Here is a 26,715-nt window from a genome sequence, read left to right as displayed (position 1 = left end):
ATTGCTGCCATTCATACTCTCTTTTTATGACACATTTATTGAATTTAAATTTCTTGGCTGTTCTTGCAGTGCAGTGGGATAACATCCCTTCATTTGATCCAGATGCCCTGGGTTTGAAACCCACCCAATGCTTGATGGTTAAGGGACATGCACCCAGACAGATCCTCCTTGTACATCCTTCCAACATACTCCAATGGCAGACATTAGGAACAGGTTAGAGTCCTGGTCACAGCCATGTGTTAGAAAGAGTATGGAGCACTGTACTATCACTGTCCACTTCAATGTAAAACATACAAATGACCACAGCAACACAGGCTCCCTGAGCAACCTGCAGTATGTCACCAAGATAATGGGTCCCTCATTCAGGTTCCCTTCTGGAGTCTGTGACAATGCTGTGGCTTTTAGAGGTTATTTTGTCCTGGTTTTGTTGAAGAGAGGTTGTAAGGCAGAGGTACTGAGCAGTCTGGGCTAAACAGCTTGGGAGGCCTTGGGTTTTTGTTTAACAGCTTTAATGGGTGCAACCAGCTCTCACAGATCAGGATTTCTGAGTAGCACCTAAAGCTATTGGACTCTCAACAGAGTTGGAAGCTTCAATTTGAATGTCTCCTGGCTGCTACTGTCTCTGAACTTCCTCTTGATGTTGTTTCCTCCTGGATTGGAGAACTGCATGTGAGAATCTGTGTCTGAATTTTGCTTTTTTGCCAAGGGGGTGTGTTTATGGGATGTTACTATATTGGAACAGTTAATTAAGAATAGTTACTGTATCTATTATTCTGTTAAGTTTCCAGTAGATTTAACTTATTATAAATTCCTCTTCCTTTGATTGTATTTTAACTAGTGTTTAAATAAATTGCGTTTTGTTTAACATTGAGTAGTTTGATCAGTCGCGTTGCATCTTGGATAGACACTTAACATTTCTCTTCAAAAGAAGATAAGTTAGGGTCGAGGCTACATTTTTGAGAGAGTCTGGTCTGCCTCATGACAAGGCCTATGTTCTGGATGTGTCACCCCAGGGAGTACAGATTCACTTGATACTGGGGCTAAAGGGATTAAATGATAAGAATAGTTTGTGCAGATTAAATTTGTATTTTGTAAGTTTACAGTGTAGAAACAGGCCCTTCGGCCCAATGAGTCCACACTGGACTCCGAAGAGTAAACCACCCAGACCCTATATTACCCCTAACTAATGCACCTACACTATGGGCAATTTAGCTTTGCCAATTCACCTGACCTGCAGGTCTTTGTGACTGTGGGAGGAAACCGCTGCACCCGGAGGAAACCCACGCAGGCACAGGGAGAATGTGCAAACTCCACACAGACAGTTGCCTGAGGCTGGCATCAAACCCGGGTCCCTGGTGCTGTGAGGCAGCAGTGCTAACCACTGGGCCACCGTGCTGCCCCTGTTGAGGTGCAGTCAGTTCAGCTATAATGTGGTAGTTCCATTCTTGTGCAATCCTGTGTTATAAAAAAATCGCATAATAGCAGCACCATTTAAACTAATGGGGCTGGAATCACATTATAATCAATAGAAGCTTTAAAGGTTTGCGCTAAAGAAACATTGTCCCCAATTCGCTTTATAGCGAGTTTGCATTAATGAAACATGGGTTAAAGCAGAACGACCTGTGTTTAAAATGATTTCAGAATTCTTTAAAAGGAGAAACCAGTTCCTCTGTTGCACAAGTTCTCGAACAACAGGCATAATCTAAAAATGGAGCCAGGTTGTTGACATCAGGCACACAAAAGGAAGTGGAAATCGAGGACTCTTTCTCTTCTTAAAAACTGTTGAGGTGCTAATACCAAGATTGATGGATTTTTGTTCAGTAAAGAGACTGAGGACATGGAGACACGGGATTTAGATACAGGTCGAACATGAGTAGCAGAATTGAGTCACAGAATAAGCTCAAGGGGTTAAATAGCTTATTTCTATCCCTGCACAATAATGCTGAGCCACAGTTTAATCAGTATTCTATAGTTAGCCAGGGTCTGAATAGACAGTTAGATGTCACACGGTCTGCTGAAAGGCAAAGATAATGGAGGAGTGGGGACCAGGACTTCCTCTGTAACACTAAGTCATTTATACGAAGAGATTAATGCAGTCGTTCTAAATAAGGGCCGTATTTTTCTATTAGATCTAATGATTAACATCAAAGGACAGTTGCCACATTTAATAAGAGGGTCAACTGATGCCATTAAAAGATTTAAACCAAAATCACAATTAATTTTTATCTCTAACGTCTTGGGGAATACTTGAATCACACCTACAGAGCATCTTATAGTGTTCTCTACCTTAAAAGATGGGCTAATCAATTCCTTCATCAGGCCATTTGGCCCATTGAGTCTGCACCCTCCAAAGCTTCACTTTACCATCCAAAATGTTTATTGCGAGACAATAGCATTTAGTACTAGATTCTCCAGTCTTGGGAAACAGCCTAGCCCCATCAAGTTCCCTTAGAATCTTACACGTTTCAGCGTGATCACTCTTATAAACTTGAGAGGCTATAGGCCTGGTCTTTAACCTGATCAGAGATGTTATTATGCACCTCTGAAGCAGGTGGGATTTGAGCCCAGGCTCAGAGGAAAGGACACAACCACGATGCCATAAAGCCTTCTATCGGCTCAGTCTACTTGAACTCTTATCAATCGAATCCCAGGAATAACACTGGGGATCAAGGACATGCTTTTCCACTCCCTGGGGAGTGGAAAAATGGGGAGATGGTGAAATAATTGGGTGAGGTTGGCTTCCCATTTCCTCATCAATTAAGTGTTGTTTAACAGCAGCATTGGGGCAATTCCAACTCACCAGTAACTAAAGCCCTTAAATGGTCCATTAACAGCTACTGAAGGACCCCAGCCAACCTAATGACTATCTACCTGCCCTCCCAATGGGCAAGAAAAGTGAAAACTGAAAGTAAGTGGAAAATGGTCAGTTTACCCGCCTTCAACACTATTATCCTCTCGAGACTGATTACTAAACATACTGATCTCGGACTAAGCTCCACTCTCTGCAACTTGATCCTCAGTTTCCTGACCCACTGGCCACAATTAGTGAAGATTGGGGACAATATTTCATCCTCACTAACAGTCAACACTGGAGCCCCCCAGGGGTGTGTACTCAGCCCCCTAACTGTACTCCATGTATACCCATTACTATGTCACCAAATATCAGACTAATGCCATTTACGAGTTCGCTGATGACACCACCATAGTCGGTCGAATCTCAGATGGTGATGAAACAGACAACAGACAGGAGATAGAAAACCTGGAAAAATGGTGCACTGAGAACAACCTAGTTCTCAATGCCGGCAAAACCAAGAAACTCATTACTGACTTTTACCAGGATGTTACGCATGCCCCCCTACACATTAACAGCAGAGGGATGGAGTGAGTGGAAAGTGTCAAGCTCCTGGGAGCGGTCATCCACAACAAGCTTTCTTAGACTCTTCATTTGGACGCACTGGTTACAAAGACCCAACAACGTCTCTTCTTCCTCAGGCAGCTGAGAAAATTTGGCATGACGGTGAATACCCTTGTCAACCTTCATTGGTACGCCATCAAGAGCATTCTGTCTGGATGTATCACTACCTGGTATGGCAACTGCACCATTCAAGATCGGAGACTGTTACAGAGAGTGGTGAACTTGGCCCAGACAATCACAAAGGCCAACCTCTCATCTGTAGAATCCATCTACCAGGCCCGCTGTCAAAGAAAGGCCACCAGCATTCTCAAAGATCCATCCCACCCTGGCAATGTTTTTCTACAACCTCTACCACCTTCAGAAATCTCACACTCAGCACTTCTTCCGTGTTCAGGGCTCGGGTGTGATCTACTCACTCGGTCAAAGATCTCGTTAAAGGTCGGTCTCCTCTCAGGTAGTTCACTCCAGCACTGTTTCATCAATTGAATGCACTCCAATGGGGCTTGGTCCGGAGAGACAGTGGGTCGACACATAGGGGGTGGCTTCTTCACCTTCCTAATAATCTCTACAAAGAAACCAACAATTAGTCATTACTGGAAAGTATCAAATGACTCAATTATTGAATCATACAGTACAGAAGAGATCCTTTGGCCCATTAAGCCTGTACTACCAAAACTACTTTAAATCTACGAGTTTACTTTCCTGCACTTGGCCCATAGCCTTGATTATTATGACATTTGAAGAGCTCATCCAAGCACTTTTTTAAAGGTTGTGAGGTTTCCCGTCTCAACTACCCTCCCAGGCAGTGCATTCCAGAATCCCACCACCCTCCAGGTGAAGATCGTTTTCCTCAAATCCTCTCCAACCATCTTGCCTTTCAAAGTGTGCCCCCCCCCCCCCTTATTACTGACCCTCCAACTCAGGAGAACAGCTGCTTTCTATCCAGAGATTGCTGGGGGAACTCAGTAAGTCTGGCAGCATTTTTGGAGAGAAAGCTGAATTAATATTGAGTCTGGTGACCCTTCTTCGGAAGGAATCCCTTCTAAAGAAGGTTGACTGGACTCACTTTGCTTTCTCTGCACAAGTGCTGCCAGATCTGCTGAGTTTCTCATGTAATTTCTGCTTTTGTTTCAGATTTCCAGCATCTGCAGTTACTTGTTTTATTTAATTGCTTTCTGTTCTATTCACCCTCTCCAAGCCATTTCTCACCTTATATATCTCAATCAGGTGCCCTTTCAACCTTCTCTGCTCTAAAAAAAAACAATCTGAGCTTATCCAGCCTCTTCATAGCTAAACTGTTCCATTCCTGACATATCCTGACAAGTGTCCTCTGTACCCTCTCCAATACAATCACGTCCTTCCTATTGTGTAATGACCAGAACTGCACACAGCACTCCAGCTGTGGCCTCACCAAAGTCCTGTTCAATTCCAACATAACCTCCCTGCTCTTAGAATCTATCCCACAACTAATAAAGGCAAGCATTCCAAATGCTTTAGTTACCCTATTAACCAGTCCGGCCACCTTCAGGGATCTGAGGACAAGCGACTCAAGATCTCTCTGTTCCTTTGAGCTTCCTCATGTCCTGCCATTCATTGAGTACTCCCTCAACTCAGGTCACATTCACTGGACAAAAACCAACTGAGGGGTCATATAGAATTGTACTACACAGCAGAGCTCATTATGAAAGGAATAGAGACCTCAGGGGTTGGGGCTAATGAGCGGATGGAAACATGTCTGAGTCTCTGACTGAGGGAGGAAAAAGAAAGGATGGACAGAGCTCAGAGGTACCTGGGGAGTTGGAGGTCTCCATCATAATGACCACAGACAGTACTGGAGGAGTCATTGGGAGGGATATGTTGAGGTTAGAGATCACCAGGGTCAGTTTATTAGAGACTGAGGCTGTAGGGGATGTTTGATGGTGACTGGGAGGGAGTCTGGGGGAGATCCTGCGCTAGATCCTTTCACACTCGATCCAGCAGTCATCACCTCCCTTTAACTGCCAGGTTTGCTGTCATCCAGAGAAACCTGGCTGGTCACAGAATTTATAATGTAGTCCAACAGCTAGACTGTCCTCAAGTCAGGTTGACACAGGAACATGTTAACAGTGGAGGCTGGGACCCCATTCCCAATCACATTCCTGACATTTCCAATTTTCAGATAGAATTCCAAGGCCATTCCTGACCATTCTGTACCCTAAACCTCAGCAGTCATTCAGCAAGTTTCCCAACCCAGCAATTCTCTGCCACAGAAAGCGGTTGAGGCCAAAATATTGAATAATTTCAAGAAAGAATTAGATATAGTTCTTAGGGCTAAAGAGATGAAAGAGTATGGGGAGAAAACAGGAACAGTTGGATGATCAGTTGTGATCATATTGAATGGTGGAGCAGGCTCGAAAGGCCGAATGGCCTCCTCCTGCTCCTATTTTTCTATCATCACGGCCAGGTTTTTAAGAGGCTGCATTCATGACATCACAGACGCCACATGACATGCCTAATGAGGGGCGCATGCCCGAAATGTCAACTGTCCTGCCCCTCAGATGCTGCCTGACCTGCTACACTTGTCCAGAACCACACTGTCCGACATGAATCAATGCCTACATGAGGGAATCATAGCTCACCATCCTTTCTGTGTCAAGCCATGTAAAATAACTCCACTAAGGCCAGTATCCCATCATCAAGTCACCCTTTATTTACACTTGGAGAGTCCTTGACACTGATCCAGCTCCCTGGCACTCCTGTTCTTATCTGTCAGCTAGGGCTCCCTGATTGGATTCACATTCTCTGAGGTCCACCTGGCTGACCTTGTTACAATCAGTACGGTATGCAGCTTCAAATACCTGATGCATCCCTCTTGGCCCCCATACCGAGGTGTATTCCATTCTAACCCTCCTTGGCCAGCTATCCATGCTATGCCAAAATATGTTACTCCTCAAGGCCTGTCATACCCCCCCACCCATGTACCAAAGATGTCACTTTCCCATTCCATGACCCAATTGCACTTCCGATGTCAGTGTATAATGCTACAATCAACAATCCACATGACAGGTCTTTAGACAGGCTTAACATATGAGGAACGTTTGAGGACTCAGGGTCTATACTCATTGGAGCTTAGAAGGATGAGGGGGGATCTAATTGAAACTTAGAGAATACTGAATAGCCTGGACAGAGTAGATGTTAGGAAGATGTTTCCATTGGTAAGAAAGACTGGGACCCGAGGGCACAGCCTTAGAGTAAAGGGAAGACCTTTTAAAACTGAGATAAGGAGAAACATCTTCAGCCAGAGGGTGGGGAATCTATGGAATTCACTGCCAGTGAAGGCTGTGGAGGCCAGGTCACTGAGTATATTTAAGAAGGAGATAGATAGTTCATCCCTTGGGATGAACTCGGATTTCACCAGTTTCCTCTTTACCCCTCCCCCCAGCCTGTCTCAGTCAAATCCATCAAATTCAGCACCGCCTTCCTAACCTGCAATCTTCTTCCCAACCTCTCCGCCCCCACCCCAGTCTGACCTATCACCCTCACCTTGACCTCTTTCCACCTATCACATTTCCGACGCCCCTCCCCCAAGTCCCTCCTCCCTATCTTTTATCTTAGCCTGCTGGACCAACTTTCCTCATTCCTGAAGAAGGGCTAATGCCCGAAACGTCGATTCTCCTGTTCCCTAGATGCTGCCTGACCTGCTGCGCTTTTCCAGCAACACATTTCCATCTCTGATAAATTTATCAGGTAAGCGAAAGTGAGGACTGCAGATGCTGGAGATTAGAGTTATGAGTGTTTTTTTAAAATTAGCTTACTTACAGTGTGGAAACAGGCCCTTCGGCCCAACAAGTCCACACCGACCCTCCGAAGAGCAACCCACTCAGACCCATTCCCCTACATTTACCCCTTCACCTAACACTACGGGCAATTTTGTACTGGAAAAGCACAGCAGGTCAGGCAGCATCCGAGGAGCAGGAAAATCGACGTTTCAGACAAAAGCCCTTCATCAAGAATGGGGCTGGGAGCCTCAGGGGTGGAGAGATAAATGGGAGGGAGGTGGGGCTGCTGGGAAGGTAGCTGAGAGTGCAATAGGTGGATGGAGGTGGGGGCAAAGGTGATAGGTCGGAGGGGAGGGTGGAGAGGATAGGTAGGAAGGAAGATGGACAGATCGGACAAGTCATGAGGGCGGTGCTGAGCTGGAAAGTTGGAACTGGGATAAGGTGGAGAGGAAGGGAAATGAGGAAACTGGTGAAATCCACGTTGATGTCATGGGGTTAGAGGTTCCCGAGGCGGAAGGTGAGGCCTTCCTCCAGGCGTCGGGTGGTAAGGGAGTGGTGATGGAGGAGGCCCAAGACCTGCATGTCCTTGGCAGAGTGGGAGAGGGAATTGAAGTGTTCAGCCACGGGGCAGTGAGGTTGGTTGGTGCGGGTGTCCCAGAGATGTTCTCTGAAGTGCTCTGCAAGTAGGCGTCCCGTCTCCCAATGTAGAGGAGACCACATCGGGAGCAACAGATACAATAAATGACATGTGGAAGCTCAGGTGAAACTTTGATCGATGTGGCCTTTGGGGCCTTGGACGGAGGTGAGTGGGGGAGGTGTGGGCACAGGTTTTGCAATTCCTGCAGTGGCAGGGGAAGGTGCCAGGAGGGGAGGATGAGTTGGTGGCGGGGGGGGGGGGCATGGACCTGACCAGGTAGTCACGGAGAGAACGGTCTTTATGGAAAGCGGATAGGGGTGGGGAGGGAAATATATCTCAAGCTTTAATTTATCAGTCATGATCGAATGGCGAAGCAGGCTCGATGGGCTGAATGGCCTAATTTCTGCTCCAGTGTCTTATGGTCTTATAGGTCATGCCCCATCCTGTAAAGGTATGATTCTTTCATACCTACTCACCTACTGCCTGCTGTGCAGAAGTAGTGAGCACTATGGTGACAGTTGATTATGTAAAAATAAATCTTTAAAAAACAGAAATGATTCATTCATAACTTTTCACTATTTTGCAAACCAAATCCTGTCCATAACAGTGCAACAGAAATATCAATCATCAATGCACGTTAAAATTTTGGTATCTGAAACCACCTAAACTTTTAAACAACAAGCATTGTGAAATTGAGAGGAATCAGACAGACAGAGCTGTCAAGCAGGTAGGAGTATAGCTGTTTCAACACTCTAATGGTTATCTGGGCTATCAGCCATGACAGTACACTGAAGCTTGGCTAGGAATGTTCCCAACTCCTGCTAACCATCTCAAGAATGTAAACCTGGCACTAAATTTGAAACATTAAACCTCATAAGTGACCAACCCAACTCCAGAGCCTAAACTTCCCTTGAAATCTCTATCTAATATACACTTTTCATTTTCATATTTACTTTTTTAAGTCACAGAGTCATACAGCATGTAAACAGATGCTTCAGTCCAGCTCGTCTACGCCGAGCAAGTTTCCCAAACTAAACTTGTCCCACTTGCTTGTGTTTGGTCCATATTCCTCCAAACCCTTCCTATTCATGTACCCATCCAGATGCCTTTAAAATGTTGTTATTGTACCAGCCTCCAGCACCTCCTCTGGCAGCTCGTTCTGTACACACACCACCTGCTGCATGAAAAAGTTGCCCCTTAGACCCTTTTTAAATTTTTCCCTTCTCATCTTAAACCTTTGCCCTCTAGTTTTGAAATACCCTATCCTAGGGTATTTACCCGATAGGGTATTTACCTTGTCTATTCACCCGATCCTTACCCCTCATTATTATATAAACCTCCATATGATCACCCCGCAGCCTCCGACGCTCCAGGGAAATCAGCCACAATCTATTCAGCCTTTCCCTATAGCTCGAAACCCCCATCCCTGGAAACGTACTTGTAAATGGAAACAGGTAACCCGTCAATATTTACACAGATTCCTTATCACTGTGAAGGAATGCTGGAGTATAACACTGAACCCACCTTCAGGGCTAAGGCCTAACATGCAGTAAGGAGACCCCCGCACCACGACTTCCTGTAAAATGATGGCAAAACTGTAAGAGTCTCCTTTCAGCGTTGCCTTCTTGGATAACTCGGGATCTCTCAGGAACTCAGGAGCTGTCCAGAATAATTCTGAGAATAGAAAGAAGTGGACAGTGTATTTTCTTTATTTCAGTAGATCTACCAAACTGCAAAGCATGCTAGACATTCAGTTGCTCAGAGGCAAACAACAACAAATTGCATTAATGTAGTAACTTTAACACAGTAAAAACAAAGACAGAGATAGATAGGTTCTTGATTCGTACAGGGGGGAAGGCAGGATAATGGGACTGAGAGACATATCAGCCTTTATCAAATGGTGGTGCAGACTCAATGGGCTAAGTGGTCTAATTCTGCTCGTGTATCTTATGGTCTTAACCCTGGCCTAGACAAGGTTACAGAGATAGGGAGGGTGAGGGATTTGAATCAAAGGTGAGAATGATTAAATGTGGTGTTTCCAGACAAGGAGCCAAAGTAGATCAGAAAGCAAAGGACTGAGAGGTGAATGGAACTGAGAGAAAGTTAAGATCCAAGCAGCAAACATAACTATAAAACTGAAGGAGCTCAACGTTCTGTTATGAAAGTTGCTCTCGGGATAGAGGCAATTCATTCTGTCTGTCTTTCCAGTGAAGTGACCGTGTGGTGTCAATTCAGAGGATATGAAGAGCAAACCAAGAGGCGTAGATGTGTCAGCCAGCACAGACAGAGGTTTCCCAAGGACATCAATGGTCCAGTTAGATTTCCGAAATGAGGCTTGACCCCCTCAATCTTTTGAGTAAGAGGAGACACTGCGAGCCATTGGTGGGAGATAGACGTTGTTTTCTATTCAGAGAGGCTATTACAGGTCTCTGAACACTTGTTTTCCAACGCCCCAAATTAAAAGAATAATTTGCAAGATTTCAAGGGTGAGGGTGGGTGGTAGGGATGTTGACCAATTAGATGTGGCGATAGGGTCATTTTTTTTGCCCGCGCTGTCTCACCCCTACAACAGCCTGTAGCCTTTTCTCGAAGTGACTGGTGTTAAAAGTGCTTCCCATGTTCCTTAGCTCACCTTCTGCTGGCTGTTTCCCTTGTGGAACTTTCTGTGTCTCCAACAACTCCAAGTAACCGTAGTCAGCAATCTTCAGCACAAACCTTCCGTCCACCAGGCAGTTTTGCGATTTCAAGCGTCCGTGAGGAAATTCCCGGTGGTGTAGATACTTCATTCCCTGTCCATGAATAAACACGGGGCATTGTGAGATCAGACAGCCCAACGACACCAGTCTGCCTTCTGCATTGTCCCTTTTCATTGCCCCACCATTTGTGCCTGGCCTTCCCCTCTGGAATTTCATCCTAAATACCTCACTGCCTCTTCCTCCTCTTTTAAGATATTCCTTAAAGACTACCAGTTTGTCCCAACTGTTGATTACCTGCACTAAAATCTGGGGGTCTTCATCATAGCAAGTAGTATCCTGCCTTCAAGGATGCTCAGTCATTAACTTGTTCAAGACAGAGATTGATAGATGTCTAGTTGCTAATGACAACATGGGATATGGGATTTGTATGAAGATATGGCTTTGAGCTAGAAGATTAAGCATGATCTAGAATGGTGTAGCCTGGTCAAGGGTCTGATTGGCATACTCTCGCTGCTATGTTCCTACAGGGAAGAAGTGCTAGGTTTAAGTGCTACCTGAGGACTCAATGACCAAACAAGGTGCTTTGATAACACAGCCAAACACTTTGAATAATTCTGCAGCTCCTTCCAGCACATATCAATGGCAGGCAGTAAGGGTGAGAGAGATTCCTAATGCACCAAGTGAAGGGAACCACATTGGAATCCCTACTGTCACTCTCCAAAGCCTCAGGCTATAATGTTCATGCTCCAACAGCAAACCAGGCTTCCTGAATGAACTGAGCTACCTCCACCATCACCATTTATAAGGTGGATAAGGGTCCAATTTTATCCGATTATGACCCTGTCAATCACCTTGAGATATTTTATTACACTAAAGGCATAATAAACAAATGCTACTATTATGGCAGTCTCCAACAACTCCAAGTAACCGTAGTCATAGGGCGTGAGCACCACTGGCTGGGCTGATACTTATTGCCCATCCCTCATTGCCCCTTGGGAAGGTGGGGGTGAGCTGCCTTCATGAGCCGCTGCAGTCCATGTGCTGTAGGTAGACCCACAATGCTCTTGGGGAGGGAATTCCAGGATGTTGACCCAGTGACAATGAAGGAATGGTGATATATTTACAAGTCAGGATGGTGAATGGCTTAGAGGGGAACTTTTAGGGTTGGTGTTCCCATGTATCTGCTGTCCTTGTCCTTAGATGGAAGTGTTTAGAACGTAGAGAACATAGAACAATACAGCACAGAACAGGCCCTTCAGCTCACAATGTTGTGCCGACCATTGATCCTCATGTATGCACCCTCAAATTTCTGTGACCATATGCATGTCCAGTAGTCTCTTAAATGTCCCCAATGACCTTGCTTCCACAACTGCTGCTGGCAATGCATTCCATGCTCTCACAACTCTCTGTGTAAAGAACCCGCCTCTGACATCCCCTCTATACTTTCCTCCAACCAGCTTAAAACTATGACCCCTCGAGTTAGCCATTTCTGCCTTGGGAAATAGTCTCTTGCTATCGACTCTATCTATGCCTCTCATTATCTTGTATACCTCAATTAGGTCCCCTCTCCTCCTCCTTTTCTCCAATGAAAAAGTCCAAGTTCAGTCAACCTCTCTTCATAAGATAAGCCCTCCAGTCCAGGCAGCATCCTGGTAAACCTCCTCTGAACCCTCTCCAACGCATCCACATCTTTTCTATAATAGGGTGACCAGAACTGGACGCAGTATTCCAAGTGCGGTCGAACCAAAGTTTTATAGAGCTGCAACAAGCTCTCATGATTCTTAAACTCAATCCCCCTGTTAATGAAAGCCAAAACACCATATGCTTTCTTAACAACCCTGTCCACTTGGGTGGCCATTTTAAGGGATCTATGTACCTGCACACCAAGATCCCTCTGTTTCTCCACACTGCCAAGAATCCTATCCTTAATCCTGTACTCAGCTTTCAAATTCGACCTTCCAAAATGCATCACCTCGCATTTATCCAGGTTGAACTCTATCTGCCACCTCTCTGCATCCTGTCAATGTCCCGCTGCAGCCTACAACAGCTCTCTATACTGTCAATGACACCTCCAACCTTCGTGTCGTCTGCAAACTTGCTGACCCATCCTTCAAGCCCCTCATCCAAGTCATTAATAAAAATTACAAACAGTAGAGGCCCAAGGACAGAGCCCTGTGGAACACCACTCACCACTGACTTCCAGGCAGAATACTTTCCTTCTACTACCACTCGCTGTCTTCTGTTGACCAGCCAATTCTGTATCCAGACAGCTAATTTCCCCTGTATCCCATTCCTCCTGACCTTCTGAATGAGCCTACCATGGGGAACCTTATCAAATGTCTTGCTGAAGTCCATATACACCACATCCACAGCTCGACCCTCATCAACTTTTCTAGCCATATCCTCAAAGAACTCGATAAGGTTTGTGAGGCATGACCTGCCCCTCACAAAGCTGTGTTGACTGCATTTAATCAAGCTATGCTCTTCCAGATGGTCATAAATCCTATCCCTCAGAATCCTTCCTAATACCTTGCAGACAACAGATGTAAGACTTATTGGTCTGTATTTGCCGGGGATTTCCCTATTTCCTTTCTTGAAGAGAGGAATTACATTTGCCTCTCTCCAGTCCTCAGGTACGACTCCAGTGGAGAGCGAGGGTGCAAAGATCTTCGCAAGTGGCGAAGCAATTGCATTTCTCGTTTTGCAAAGCAGCCGAGGACAAATCTGGTCCGGGCCTGGCGACTTGTCAATCTTAATGTTTGACAAAATTTTCAGCACATCAGCTTCCTCTATCTCTATCCATTCCAGCATGTACACCTGCTCTTCAAAGGTTTCATTCACTACAAAGTTCATTTATTTCATAAAGACCGAAGCAAAAAACTCATTTAGGCCTTCCCCTGCCTCCTCAGACTCCACACACAAGTTCCCTATGCTATCCCTGATCGGCCCTACTCTTTCTTTGACCATTTTCTTATTCCTCACATAAGTGTAAAATACTTTTGTGTTCTCCCTAATCTGTTCTGCCAAGCCTTTCTCGTGCCCCCTCCTGGTTCTCCTCAGACCATTTTTAAGCTCCTTCCTCGCCTGCCTGTAATCCTCTAGAGCTGAGCTTGACCCGAGCTTCCTCCACCTTATGTAAGCTACCTTCTTCCTTTTGACGAGAAGCTCCACCTCTCTCGTCATCCAAGGTTCCTTTATCTTACCCCTTCTTGCCTGTCTCAGAGGGACATATTTATTCATCACTCGCAACAACTGTTCCTTAAACAGTCTCCACATGTCTATAGTGCCTTTACCATGGAACAATTGCTCCCAGTCCATGCTTCCTAACTCATGTCTAATCGCATTATAGTTTCCTCTTCCCCAATTAAATATCCTCCCATTTTGCCTAATCCTCTCCTTCTCCATAGCTATGTAGAATGTGAGGCAGTTGTGGTCACTATCACCAAAATGCTCTCCCACCACAAGATCTGATACCTGTGGTTTTGGAAGCTGCTGTCGAGGCTCTTTATTGAATTTCTGCAGGGCATCTTGTCAATAGTATACACTGCTGCTACTGAGCGTCGGTGACAGAGGGAGTGGAAATTTGTGGATGTGGGGCCAATCAAGTGGGCTCCCTTGTTCTGGATGGAATCGAGCTTCTTCAGTGTTGTTGGAGCTGCACCTATCCAGGCAAGTGGGAGCCCATCATACATCTGACTTGTGTCTTGTAGATAAAGGGCAGGTTTGTGGAAGGTTGGAGAATTCCCAGCTTCTGACATGCTCTTGTCACCAGGATGATGGGTGCCTGCATGGGAAGCAGTGTTCAGGTCGATCCACCCCAGGCTGGCCACATTCTTTTCCTCTCTCTTCTTTTCATCTTTTCTCTTTGTCTTTTTCATTTCTCCATCACCCTGACATTGTGGGGAGGCTGAAGCAGTGTTGGCCGTGACCCCTGGTGTATAGACCCCAATGGCTGGTCTCCTGGAATGGCAGAGGGGTATTGGCTGCAGCACACCTGCAATTTCATTTTATTCATTTTGAAATCCAAAACAGCACCCAACTGTGGTGACAAGCTACTTTACACTGTATTTTCCCAGATACATGTGACAATTAAATCATTCATTCAAATCTTAAATCCTTGTGCCATCAACTCAGAGGAACAGTGATTTCATATGATCCCTGCAGCTTGGAAACAGGCCATTTGGTCCAACGAGTCCACACTGACCCTTCAAAGAGCATCCCATCCAGACTCACTACCCTGCATTTCCCACAGCTAATCCATCCAGCCAGAACATCCCTGGACACTATGGGCAATTTGGCAGAATAATCCACCCTAACCTGCACATCTTTGGACTGTAGGAGGAAACCAGTGCACCCAGAGGAAATCCACGCAGACACAGGGAGAATGTGCAAACTCCACACAGACAGTTACCCAAGGTTGTAATCGAACCCAGTTCCTGACACTGAGGCAACAGTGCTAACCACTGAGCCACCGTGCCGCCCACAAAGCAGCAGCACTGCAGATGATCATCAGCAGGATTTGAATCTATGCAGGAGCGAATCTAATGGATTTCTAATCCATCACCTTAACCACTTAGCCACAACTCATTTCTTTTTGTCCATCTTATCCAAACCTGCAATAATATTGTGCACCTAAGTCAAACTTTCCCTCGATTTCCTTTCTCCAAGGTTCTTAGCCCTGTTGCTAAACTCTCTCCACTCTGGAATCATTCTGGTCAATGTTCCCTGAGACCAGAGACCTCTGAGACACCGAGGAACAGGAAAATCGATGTTTCAGGCAAAAGCCCTTCATCAGGAATGAGGCCAAATTATCACTTACTGTTTTTGGGTCTTGCAAATTAGTTATCACATTTCTCCCTGTATATAACTGTGATTCATTTGCCATCACTTTACTGTTGGTGAAGCACTTTGGGCTACTATGGAAGGTCTTACATTGTTTTTCTGTCACTCCCTCTCTTATTTTACTTCCTCTTTTCTGATCTAGTACCAGCATAAATGATCAAGCTAGAAATTTCGAAAGAATATTGCAACAAAAACTTTTTAATCAAGACCAGGGCAATTCCTCCGTCAGGTTGTTCCACAAATGGTCATTCACTGATGGTTTCCCTCTCAATTTCCCCTCAATGCAGCTCCCTGAGAAATTACCTTGATTAAATCCATTAGGAGGGAGGACTTGAACATCCAGTCAAGCTTCACATCATCATTTCTGAGGAGATCGTGAAGACTTCCCCGGGAGCAGTGCTCACTCGCAATGGCCAACACTCCGCTGTCACAGAGGAAGCCCAGAAAAGGGTTCACGTTCTCATTACGCAAGTCTCTCATCTTCAAAAACAAGGTGAACAATGTGCATTAGAATTGAATACGGATGACCTGGAACTGCAAACAGCTCACTGGTTCAATACTGGAGCACATCTGTCTCTGGGTGTGCAGAGGGATGACTGTACATTTATGTACTATACATTTGTGAGCATGTGTGTACAGTTGGGTTGCAGGCATCTGTAGCATACATTTAGAACATAGAACATAGAACAGTACACACAGTACAGGCTCTTCAGCCCATGATGTTGTGCCGAGCATTTATCTTAATCTAAGATCAACTAAACCTACACACCCCTCAATTTACTGCCGTCATTGTGCTTGTTCAGCAGTCACTTAAATGTCCCTAATGTCTCTGACTCTACTACCACCACTGGCAGGGCATTTCACGCACCCACCACTCTCTGCGTATAGAACCTGCCTCTGACATCTCCCCTCTACCTTCCTCCAATCATGACAGCCATTTCTGCCCTAGGGAAAAGTCTCTCGCTATCTACTCTATCTATGCCTCTCATTACTTTGTACACCTCTATCAAGTCACCTCACGTCCTTCTTTTCTCCAGTGTGAAAAGCCCTAACTCACTCAACCTCTCTTCATAAAACAAGCCCTTCAATCCAGGCAGCATCCTAGTAAATTTCCTCTGCACCCTCTCTAAAGCATTTACATCCTTTCTATATTGAGGCAATCAGAACTGAACACAATATTCCAAGTGTAGTCTAACCAGGGTTTTATAGAGCTGCAGCTAAACCTCACGGCTCTTAAACACAATCCTCCTGTTAATGAAAGCCAACAGGCCATATGCCTTCTTAACAACCCTATCAACTAGGGTGGCAACGTTGAAGGACCTTTGCACGTGAAACTTGAGAGGGTTCAGAAAAGATTTACAGGGATGTTGCCAGGGTTGGAGGATTTGAGCTACAGGGAGAGGCTGAACAGACTGGGGCTGTTTTCCCTGGAGCGTCGGAGGCTGAGGGGTGACCTTATAGAGGTTTACAAAATTATGAGGAGCATGGATAGGATAAATAGGCAAAGTCTTTTTGCTGGGGTCGGGGAGTCCAGAACCAGAGGGCATAGGTTTAGGGTGAGAGGGGAAAGATATAAAAGAGACCTAAAGGGCAACTTTTTCACGCAGAGGGTGGTACATGTATGGAATGAACTGCTAGAAGATGTGGTGGAGGCTGGTACAATAGTAACATTTAAGAGGCATTTGGATGGATATATGAATAGGAAGGGTTTGGAGGGATATGGGCTGGGTGCTGGCAGGTGGGACTAGATTGGGTTGGGATATCTGGTCGGCATGGACGGGTTGGACCGAAGGGTCTGTTTCCATGCTGTACATCTCTATGACCCTATGACTCACAACAAGTGTGCCTTAAACAGCCTCAACATTTCTGTTGTGCATTTCCTATAGAACAACTGTTCCTACTTAATCTCCACAGCTCCTGCCTAATAGCAGTATAATTTCACCTCCCCCAATTAAATACCTTCTCATACTGTCAGTTCCTCTCCCTCTCCATGATTATGAGACACTCGTGGTCACTGTCACCAAAATGTTCTCCCACTCAGAGCTCTGACACCTGGCCTGGCTCGTTGTCAAGCACCAAATCCAATATGGCCTCACCCCAAGTCAGCCTATCTACATGTTGAGTCAGGAATCCCTCCTGGACACACCTGACAAAATCGCTCCATCCAGACCATCCGCACTAAGGAGGCTCCAATCAATATTGGGGAAGTTGAAGTCAACCATAACAACAACTGTTACATCTGCATCTTTCTAAGATCTGTGTCCAATCTGTTCTTCTATCCCTCTGCTGCTATTGGGCTGGGGAGAAGGTAGCTGAGACTCCCAGCCCCCACCCCCATCCCATTTATCTCTCCACCCCCCAGGCTCCCAGCCTCATTCCTGATGAAAGGCTCTGGCCTGAAACGTTGATTTTCCTGCTCCTTGGATGCTGCCTAACCTGCTGTGCATTCCAGCAACACACTCTCAACTGTAACCCATCTACCTTTTTCCTGTCCCTGAGGTGAGACTACCTCCCTGTAATTCCTTTCTATTACCCCCTCTGCCTCCCGAATGATCCGAACTTCATACAATTCCAGCTCCAGTTCCCTAACGCGGTTTCCGAGAAGCTGGAGTCGGGTGCACTTCTCTGAGATGGTGACCCTTACCTTCCACATTCTACAGGAGGAGCATGCAACTGCACTACATCCATTCCCACTGTACTGAATTCCCGCAGAGACTATTGAAAAAAACGAGTAACCTTACTGAATCGGCACACAGAAACTTTTTCTTTGGTTAGCGGAAGAGAACTGATCAAAGAGCAGGTTTTAAGAAGATCCTTAAAGGAGGAGGAAGAGGTGGAGAGATGAAGTGAGGGAATTGCAGGGCTTCCAGCCAGGCATAGTCATAAACAGAAGCAAGTGAGAGATGGACCAAAGACCACTATTGGAGAAACATGGACGGTTATAGGCTTGGAGAAGGAATTCAGAGACAGGGACTGATAATGCCAAGAAGAGAACTGATTAAAGAAATGAGAATTTTAAAATATCTGTGTAGGCTCAGTTACAGGGCATGTACCCCTATGTCCATGGATTTACCTTTCTCAGTATGTTTGTTGTAGATTTCTGTACCTCACAGAGACTTCCAGATGCAAATTTCTTTAGCCAGACCCAATCCCCCTGTTCAAACAAGAAACATACATTTCACACAGTGCAAACCATCTTTCAAATGAAAACGTGAACTGAAATTAACAAAAGTCCAAAAGACATGGGAGCAGAAGCAGGCCATTCGGCCCATTGAGTCCATTCTGCCATTCAATGAGATGATGGCTGATCTGATAACCCTCAACTCCACTTTTCTGTATTCATCCCAGAATTGCTGATTCCTTCTATTGCATCTGAGAATGGAAATTAAATACACTGAGACATAGCTGAAAAATAAATGGTAAATAATCCAAACAGAAAGCAAAACAAGGACCAACAATCTTATAGATGTTATTCTAAGCACATACCATCAATTACAGAGCAGTAACAGACAGAATCTTAGGATGTTAGGTTCAGAGGACATTTACTAGATTGGTGTCTGTGATGAGTGGATTTTCTTATGAGCAAAGTTTGGGCAGATGGGGCTTGTGTCTGCTTAGAAGAGTGAGGAGTGACTTGATTGAAGTGTATAAGATCTTGAATGGTCTTGGCAAAGTGGACATGGAAGGGATGTTTCCTGTTGTGACTCAGTCCAGAACCAGGGGACACCCTGTTAGGACAGAGGTGATGACAAATGTTTTTCTCTCAGAGGGTCGTGCAACTTTAGAACTCCCTTCCTCGGCTATTGGATCATTGACTGTTTATAAGGCAAAGGTGGGTAGAGTCTTGTCAGGCAGGGGGCTCAATGATTATTAGGGATAGGTAAAAACATAGAATTTGAAACACAAACAGATCATCCTTAATCGCATTGAACGATGGGCTTGATGGCCAAATGAACAATACTGCTCCTAATTTATTTATTTGTATGTTCAAACACTGGGCTAAGTAGTCAGTGGTGTAGAATAGATATCAATTTGATGGCATCTAATAAGGCTTCACCTTGACTACTACATCCAGTTCTGGTTACTAAGAAGCAAGAGAGACACTTCAGCACTGAAAGCTTTGTGAGAGTTGTGAGATAAAATGTCCCTTTCTCATCCATTTTACACGATTGGACAATGTCAAAATCTGCCTTGAGCTGACTAAGACGTCACCTTCAGCATAACATTTAGTCAGTGCTTCTCAAACATCATTGGTTGAAATGAACCATTTAAAAATGGATTAGTAATCACATCCTCCCATCAACTCCAATTAAATTTTAATATTATATAATTCTCATCATATGAATGCGCTGCACAGTTCTAATGTTTTTCTTTTCAAGAGAAAAGGTATATCAGAGGCTGTATATATATCTGCTTCCCTCAGCAGGGTCAGTCATCTACCCAGAAGGCCAACCCTGCTCAACAAGGGTTATTATTTAATGTATTGATACATCCCGGTGATTTATGGCTTGAAGTTTGGAAGATATTATGCTAGATTGCTAAGAGCTCAGAAAAAGGTGGCACAAAATATCACTTGAAGTTAAGGTGAGAATGGAGTTCAGGATTTGCTATTCATTACAACTGTACTTGCCGGGTTTGTGGGTTCAATCAGAGGAAGTTGGAATCATTTGAGAGTTTTTAACAATGCAGCACACGACAGGGAATCTGAGATGTAGGTAAAGGAATGAAACTCCACACTGATAAAGTTAGTTTTCAGGAGAGACGTGGTTTGGCAATAATTAAGACTTATCATGTTGTTGAAAATGAGCTTACACTACAACAACAATTACAGAAATTGCTGGAAAAGCTCAGCAGCATCCGTGGAAAGAAATTAGAGATAATATTTTGAGTGCAGTGGCCCTTCCTTAGAGCTAACCCCACAGTGGACAAGTGTTCCACTTCCTCTAATGTTTAACGTGTACATCTCAATCAGACTCTCCCTCAGCCTTCTGTGCTCTAAGGAAAGCAAGTCCAGCTTATCTCTTCTCTCAGACACTGCAGAGAGAAGCAGATGCAGCCATCTCACTGATATACAGGTATGATAACTCAGTGGCAGCAATGTATTTGAGTGCTGAGCTTCTCCGAGAGATGCAGTTATGATGAGGCTTATGGAGGGACAGGGAAACTAAAATAGAAAATTCAAATTTTGTGCCCATTTTAATCAGATGTATGTGGATAAGGGAGATTACCATCTGATTTACTCCTTAATAATGATGGGTATCGAAAGCCTCAGCCTAGTTCCTGTTGCAAAATTCAATCTAATATCAAAAGATTATCACCAATAGGGCATTCCAGAGTGAAATACATGCTCATAAACATATTTGTAACATTCTGCAAACCAACAGCCTGAGAGCAAGAGGAATTTACCTCATACAGTGCTACATTAGAATTCTCATGGTTAACTGTACTGAGGCTTTTGTCCGAAATTGAGTGAGCTCCAGATATGAGACTTTTCCTTTCAGATACACTTCTTCCATCACTCAACTCGTCCAGATTTATTTTCTAGATTGAGATATAAAAAGATACATGAATTTTAATAAAAAGTAGTTTTTCAGGTGGGGGTTGCTACTGGCAAGGTTGACATTTGCTACACTTCCCCGGTTGCCCCTTGAGAAGGTGGTGGTGAGCTGCCTTCTTGAACCATAATTTGGAGATGCCGGTGTTGGACTGGGGTGGATAAAGTTAAAAATCACACAACACCAGTTTATAGTCCAACCAGTTTAATTGGAAGCATTAGCTTTCGGCACAACTACCTTATGAAGGATCAGCGCTCCGAAAGCTAGTGCTTCCTATTAAACATGTTGGTCTATAAACTGGCGTTGTGTGAGTTTTAACTTCTTGAACCATTGCGACTTTGTAACAAAGGTACACACCAATAGTGCTGTTAGGAGTTCCAGGATTCTGCCTCAGCCAATATGTCCCTATGTTGGGATGGGGTGTGACTCCTAGCAGCATCCCAGAGATTAAATCTTTAGGTTCTTGACAATCCCAGACAATTATGGAGATTTAAAGTTGCTGTTGTGTTGCTGTGCACCAGTAGGGTGGTTAATGGTTGACCTCATAGTTTCTACCCTGTGCGGGTGTCAGAGGGCGGCATGGTGGATCAGTGGGTTAGCACTGCTGCCAAACACCGCCAGGGACGTGCGTTTGATTCCAACTTTGGGTGACTGTCTGCATGGAGTTACACATTCTCTCCATGTCTGTGTGAGTTTCCTCTGGTTTCCTCCCACAGTCCAAAGATGTGCCGGCTAGGTGTATTAACCATGGGAAATGCAGCGTTACAGGGATTGGGTGGGAATTTCTTCAGAGAGTTGGCGTGGGCACGATGGTTTGAATGCCCTGCTTCCATAGTGTAGGGATTCTATGCGTGGGCTGGATGGGGAATGGCTTTGTCCGTGACTTGACTGGAACAAAGAAAAGAGCAAAACAAAATCTCCAGAAGATCTGTTCTCATTTCCGCATCAACAACCTCCTTGTGTCCAAAGTCTAATCCTCCTGATCTTGCAGAAGGTCCGTGTTCACCATAAAAGATCGAAGCATCACCTGAAGACTGTGACTGACTGCAGCTACCAGTGATCAGTCAGTCACCTTTCATTAAGCACTGTGTTGACCTTAACCATGAACCATGTTGGTGTGACACATTTTCACGGTCAAACTAATGCATTCACTTCAGAAAGTGGACATTAAGGTCCAAAATACAATGAAAAAGCACATTTCCATGGAGCGTCGGAGGCTGAGGGGTGACCTTACAGAGGTTTATAAAATCATGAAGAGCATAGATAGGGTAAATAGACAAGGTCTTTTTCCTGGGATGGGGGAGTCCAGAACTAGAGGGCATAGGTTTTGGGTGAGAGGGGAAAGATGTAAAAGAGACCTAAGGGGCAACCTTTTCATGCAGAGGGTGGTACGTGTATGGAATGAGCTGCCAGAGGAAGTGGTGGAGGCTGATACAATTACAACATTTAAAAGTCATCTGGATGGGTATATGAATAGGAAGGGTTTGGAGGGATATGATCCGGGTGCTGGCAGGTGGGACTAGATTGGGTTGGGATATCTGGTCAGCATGGATGAGTTGGACCAAAGGGTCTGTTTCTGTGCTGTACATCTCTATGACTCTACTAGGAGGCCATATACTTCACAGTGCTCTTTAGAAGAGCTTTTTAATAAATCCAAAAAAATCCTCAAAGAATTATGGATGCTGGAAATCAGAAGCAAATATAAAAATTGCAGGAAATGCTCAGCAGGTCTGGCAACATCTGTGGAGAGAAAGCAGAATGAATGCTTTCAGTCCAGTTCTGAAGAAGGGTCACTAGACCTGAAACGTTAACTCTCCCCACAGCTGCTGTCAGACCTGCTGAGTGTTTCCAGCAATTTCTGTTTTTGGTTCCAGTTAATCCACTTTCCCCAAAGTCCTGAGATGTTTTTATTTCCTCTTTTGGGTTATATATCCGATTCCTTTCTCATCTGTTTCCACCAGACTTTCAGGAAGTACTTTGCAGATAATCATAACTTGCAGCATGAAAAAAATCCCTTCTTTCTCCTTCCTGTTCTTTTGCTGCTGAACCTCCAGTTGAGCCTCTAACAACTGGCCGTCCGGCCATTAGAAACAGTTTGCCCATATTGACTGAACTCCAAACTTGGACATCACCACCCGTCTCGAATTTAAATGCAGTTCATTCAATACATCTGGAATGAAGGGAGTGGGGATCAGAAGCTATCAGATTACAGTGAAACCCATCTGGTTCACTAACATCATTCTTCGGAAAGGATGGACAAAATTGACCCAAATAGTGGCAGATGGTTCATTATAGAGTGAGGGCTTACTGAGATTTGCATTCCGATGTTAATAAGTTGCAGAATAATCGACCAGAAAAGGGTAACGGCACAAAGAGGGAAAGGCTATTCCACCTTCCTAAACTCTCATCTAAACATCCATCCCACTGCCTCCTACTCCAACACATTTATTCTCAGGAGCCCAAACAGCTGGAAATCTCAAACTTTCCTTCACCTTCATTCCCTCTTTCATTCTGAACATTTCTAAGCTTGCAGTGGATACAGGCCTGCCTGGAACTGAATTAATACCAGCTGCAGTGGCAATGATGTCTGTACATGGTCACTAATTATCTACTCCAGGGTCTCAGCTTGATCAGGGGTTAGGTAGGATTATCATCATCCGCCCTCCCACTGATTAAATCCCCTTCCTGCCTTCAATCTCACCACCAGAAAGAACAGAGGATTATGGACCTTTCCATAGAAACCAGGTAATTGGCCCAACTGCACGGTACCTTCTCTAAACCCCCTCTATCTCAACCCATCAGCATGTCCTGCCATCCTTATGATTGTAATCACATTCCTACCTCACCTTCCCTCAAACCCCCCTCAAACCTAAGCTTCGAATCACTGAAGCAATGAATGGACTCAACATCTGAGATCATTCTTCAGCCATGTGGACCTTGCCCCTTTATTACATTCAGAAACTAATAAAATGGGTTCCAGGGGCATGGGATGAAAATGTACAATTTTCAGCAAAAATTGAAAGCTGGATGGGTTCAAGAATTGGCACCTCACCCACCATCTTATTCTCTCTCTAATACCAATGCACAGTCACAGCAGTGTGTACCATCCAAACAATACGCTGCAGTAACTCACCAAGGATCCTTTGACTTCACCCCCCAAACCTGTAACTTCTACCATTTGGAAGGACAAGGGCAGCCAATACATGGGAGCACCACCATCTCCAAACCACTTAGCTTCCTAATGTGGATGTATGTCACAGTCCCTTCAATATTGCTGGGTCACCTTCCTGGGTGTACAAACTGCACATGGATGGCAATGGTTAAAGAAGGCAGCTCAAAGGCAATCATGGGTGAACATTAAATGTTACTATGCAAAAGTGAGGACTGCAGATGCTGGAGATTAGATTTGAGAATGTGGTGCTGGGAAAGCACAGCCTGTCAGGCAGGTTTCGAGGAGCAGGAGAATCAATGTAGGAAAGAGCATTCCTGATGAAGGGCTTTTGCCCAAAACGTCGATTCTCCTGCTCCTCGGATGCTGCCTGACCTGATGTGCTTTTCCAGCACCACACTCAACATTAAATATTACTATTGCCAGTGATGCTCACATTGCAAGATCAACAAAAGAAAAATAAGTATTGTTGAAACAGGAGGCAGACTGTTTGTTGGAGCTTTTCATCTTGCACTCATCAGGACAAATGCAAGAATGCCAAATTTCAAAAGTAACAACAATCTATATTCTGTGAGAGATGGATCTAGTTAGTTGGCAAGTTGAATCTGATTGGTCAAGACATGACCATGGAGAATCATAGAATCCCTACAGTATGGAAACAGGCCATTTTGGCTGAACAAGTTCACACTGACCCTCTGAAGAATAACACACCTAGACCAACCTCTTACCCTATTACTGTACATTTACCCCTGACAACTGCACCTAACCTACACATCCCTGAACACTATGGGCAATTTAGCATGGCCAATTCACCTAACCTGCACATCTTTGGATTGTGGGAGGAAACTGGAGCATCCAGAGGGTACCCACACAGACACAGGGAGAATGTGCAAACTCCACAGACAGTCGCCCAAGATTGGAACCAACTCCAGTTCCCTGGTACTGTGAGGCAGCAGTGCTAACCACTGAGCCACTGTGCCAGAGAGGGATTGTCCCTGATTTTTATTAACTCAAAAAAGAAAACAAAAGTTGAATTTGTTAATCCCAATGGGTATCTTCGCCCTATAACAAACCCAGCATGTGGAGTATAAGCACAAGTATTGACCAGTTAGGCCAAATGGCCTGTTTCCATACAATGGATAGAAATGTTCATATTCTTTCCAGCACCATACTGCAAAGCAGCATCAGGAGTCAGAACCAACGCAATACACCAACCTTCTTGCTGAGCTGTGGATTGATGAAGGTGAGATCTTCAAGGGTCATTATGATCTTGTTTGGCCCTTTCACCATCTGGATCATCTGGATTCGGCGTCTGGAGTGAGAAGAGTTTCAGTCTGTATTACTGCACTGCAAACCTTGCCTTTGTGAAAGGAGTATTATGCTGAACCGTTTACTGTAGCTCTTTGTGAAACTTCCTTATGTTGTGAATAAGAGGGAACCAGCAGATATACAACACTTAGATTTCCAGAAGGCATTTGATAAGGCACCAACCAAAGATTATTACCGAAAATCAAAGCTCATTGCATAGGGGGTAAATGTTGGCATGTATGGAAGATGGCCTGGCTAACAGAATGCAGAGAGTAACTGGGTCATTTTCAGGATGTTAAAGATGTAGCAAGTGGTGATCCACAGGGACCAGTACCAGCACCTCAATTTTTAACAATTTGTGTAAAGGACTAGGGTGACCTTATAGAGGTTTATAAAATCATGAGGGGCATGGATAGGATAAATAGCCCAGGTCTTTTCCCTGGGGTGGGGGATTCCAGAACTAGAGGGCACAGGTTTAGGGTGAGGAGGGGAAAGATCTAAAAGGGAGCTAAGGGGCAACTTTTTCACACAAAGGGTGGTACGTGTATGGAATGAGCTGCCAGAGGAAGTGGTGGAGGCTGGTACAATTACAACATTTAAAAGGCATCTGGATGGATATATGAATAGGAAGGGTTTAGAGGGATATGGGCCAAGTGCTGGCAAATGGGACTAGATTAGATTGGGGTATCTGGTAGGCATGGACAAGTTGGACTGAAGGGTCTGTGCTGTACATCTCTATGGATCTATGACTCTGTGACTAAGTTGAAGGGACAGAGGTATTGGCGCAAAATTCACAGAAAACACAAATAGCTAGAAGAAAGTAAGTTTTAAAGAGGCTACAAAAGTGTATGCAGGTAGGTTGAATTAGTGGGTAAATATCTGGCAAATTGACCATAAGATATGGAAGCAGGATTCAGGCTATTCAGGCCATTGAGCCTGCTCCACCATGCAATCATGGCTGATATGTTTCTCAACCCCATTCTTCTTCCTTCTCCCAGAAATAGGCCCTTCAGCCCATTGTGGCTGCACCAGTCCAAAATAATCACCCAACTATTCCAATGCCATTTTCCAGTTCTTGGCCTATAGCCTTGTATGCCTTGGCATCACAAAAGCACATCTATATATTATTTCAAAGTAACGAAGGTTTCTGCTTCTCCAACCCTTACAGGCAGTGAGTTCCAGATTCACACCACCCTCTCAGGAAAAGGGTTTTCCTCAGGTCTTCACTAAACCTCTGCCCCTTACCTTAAATCTCGGCACGTGGTCATTGATCCCTCCACCAAAAGGTAAAATGTCTTCCCATCTACCCAATCTGTGCCCTCACAGTTTTATACA

At 44.7% G+C, this 26,715-nt stretch overlaps 1 protein-coding gene across 3 annotated transcripts in view; it reads right to left on the bottom strand.

Moving 5' to 3' along the window:
- gucy2f (guanylate cyclase 2F, retinal) overlaps window positions 1-26,715 on the bottom strand; it is a 240,884-nt gene that overhangs the window by 182,097 nt on the left and 32,072 nt on the right. For all 3 annotated transcript variants that reach the window (XM_043692449.2, XM_087988421.1, XM_043692450.2), the window contains 7 exons: window positions 25,288-25,384; window positions 20,755-20,889; window positions 18,422-18,502; window positions 15,652-15,828; window positions 10,443-10,599; window positions 9,335-9,484; window positions 3,832-3,980 (listed from right to left, as the gene is read on the bottom strand). In XM_043692449.2, coding sequence (XP_043548384.2) covers window positions 3,832-3,980; window positions 9,335-9,484; window positions 10,443-10,599; window positions 15,652-15,828; window positions 18,422-18,502; window positions 20,755-20,889; window positions 25,288-25,384 — 946 coding nt within the window. The remainder of the gene's footprint in view (window positions 1-3,831; window positions 3,981-9,334; window positions 9,485-10,442; window positions 10,600-15,651; window positions 15,829-18,421; window positions 18,503-20,754; window positions 20,890-25,287; window positions 25,385-26,715) is intronic.

Source organism: Chiloscyllium plagiosum, unplaced genomic scaffold (assembly GCF_037043375.1).
Source record: "Chiloscyllium plagiosum isolate Xiang-an unplaced genomic scaffold, Cpla_swu_hap1 HiC_scaffold_6, whole genome shotgun sequence".
NCBI classification, from domain to species: domain Eukaryota; kingdom Metazoa; phylum Chordata; class Chondrichthyes; order Orectolobiformes; family Hemiscylliidae; genus Chiloscyllium; species Chiloscyllium plagiosum.
The sequence above is the reverse complement of the archived record's forward strand: the minus strand, read 5'-3'. Positions and strand labels throughout refer to the sequence as shown.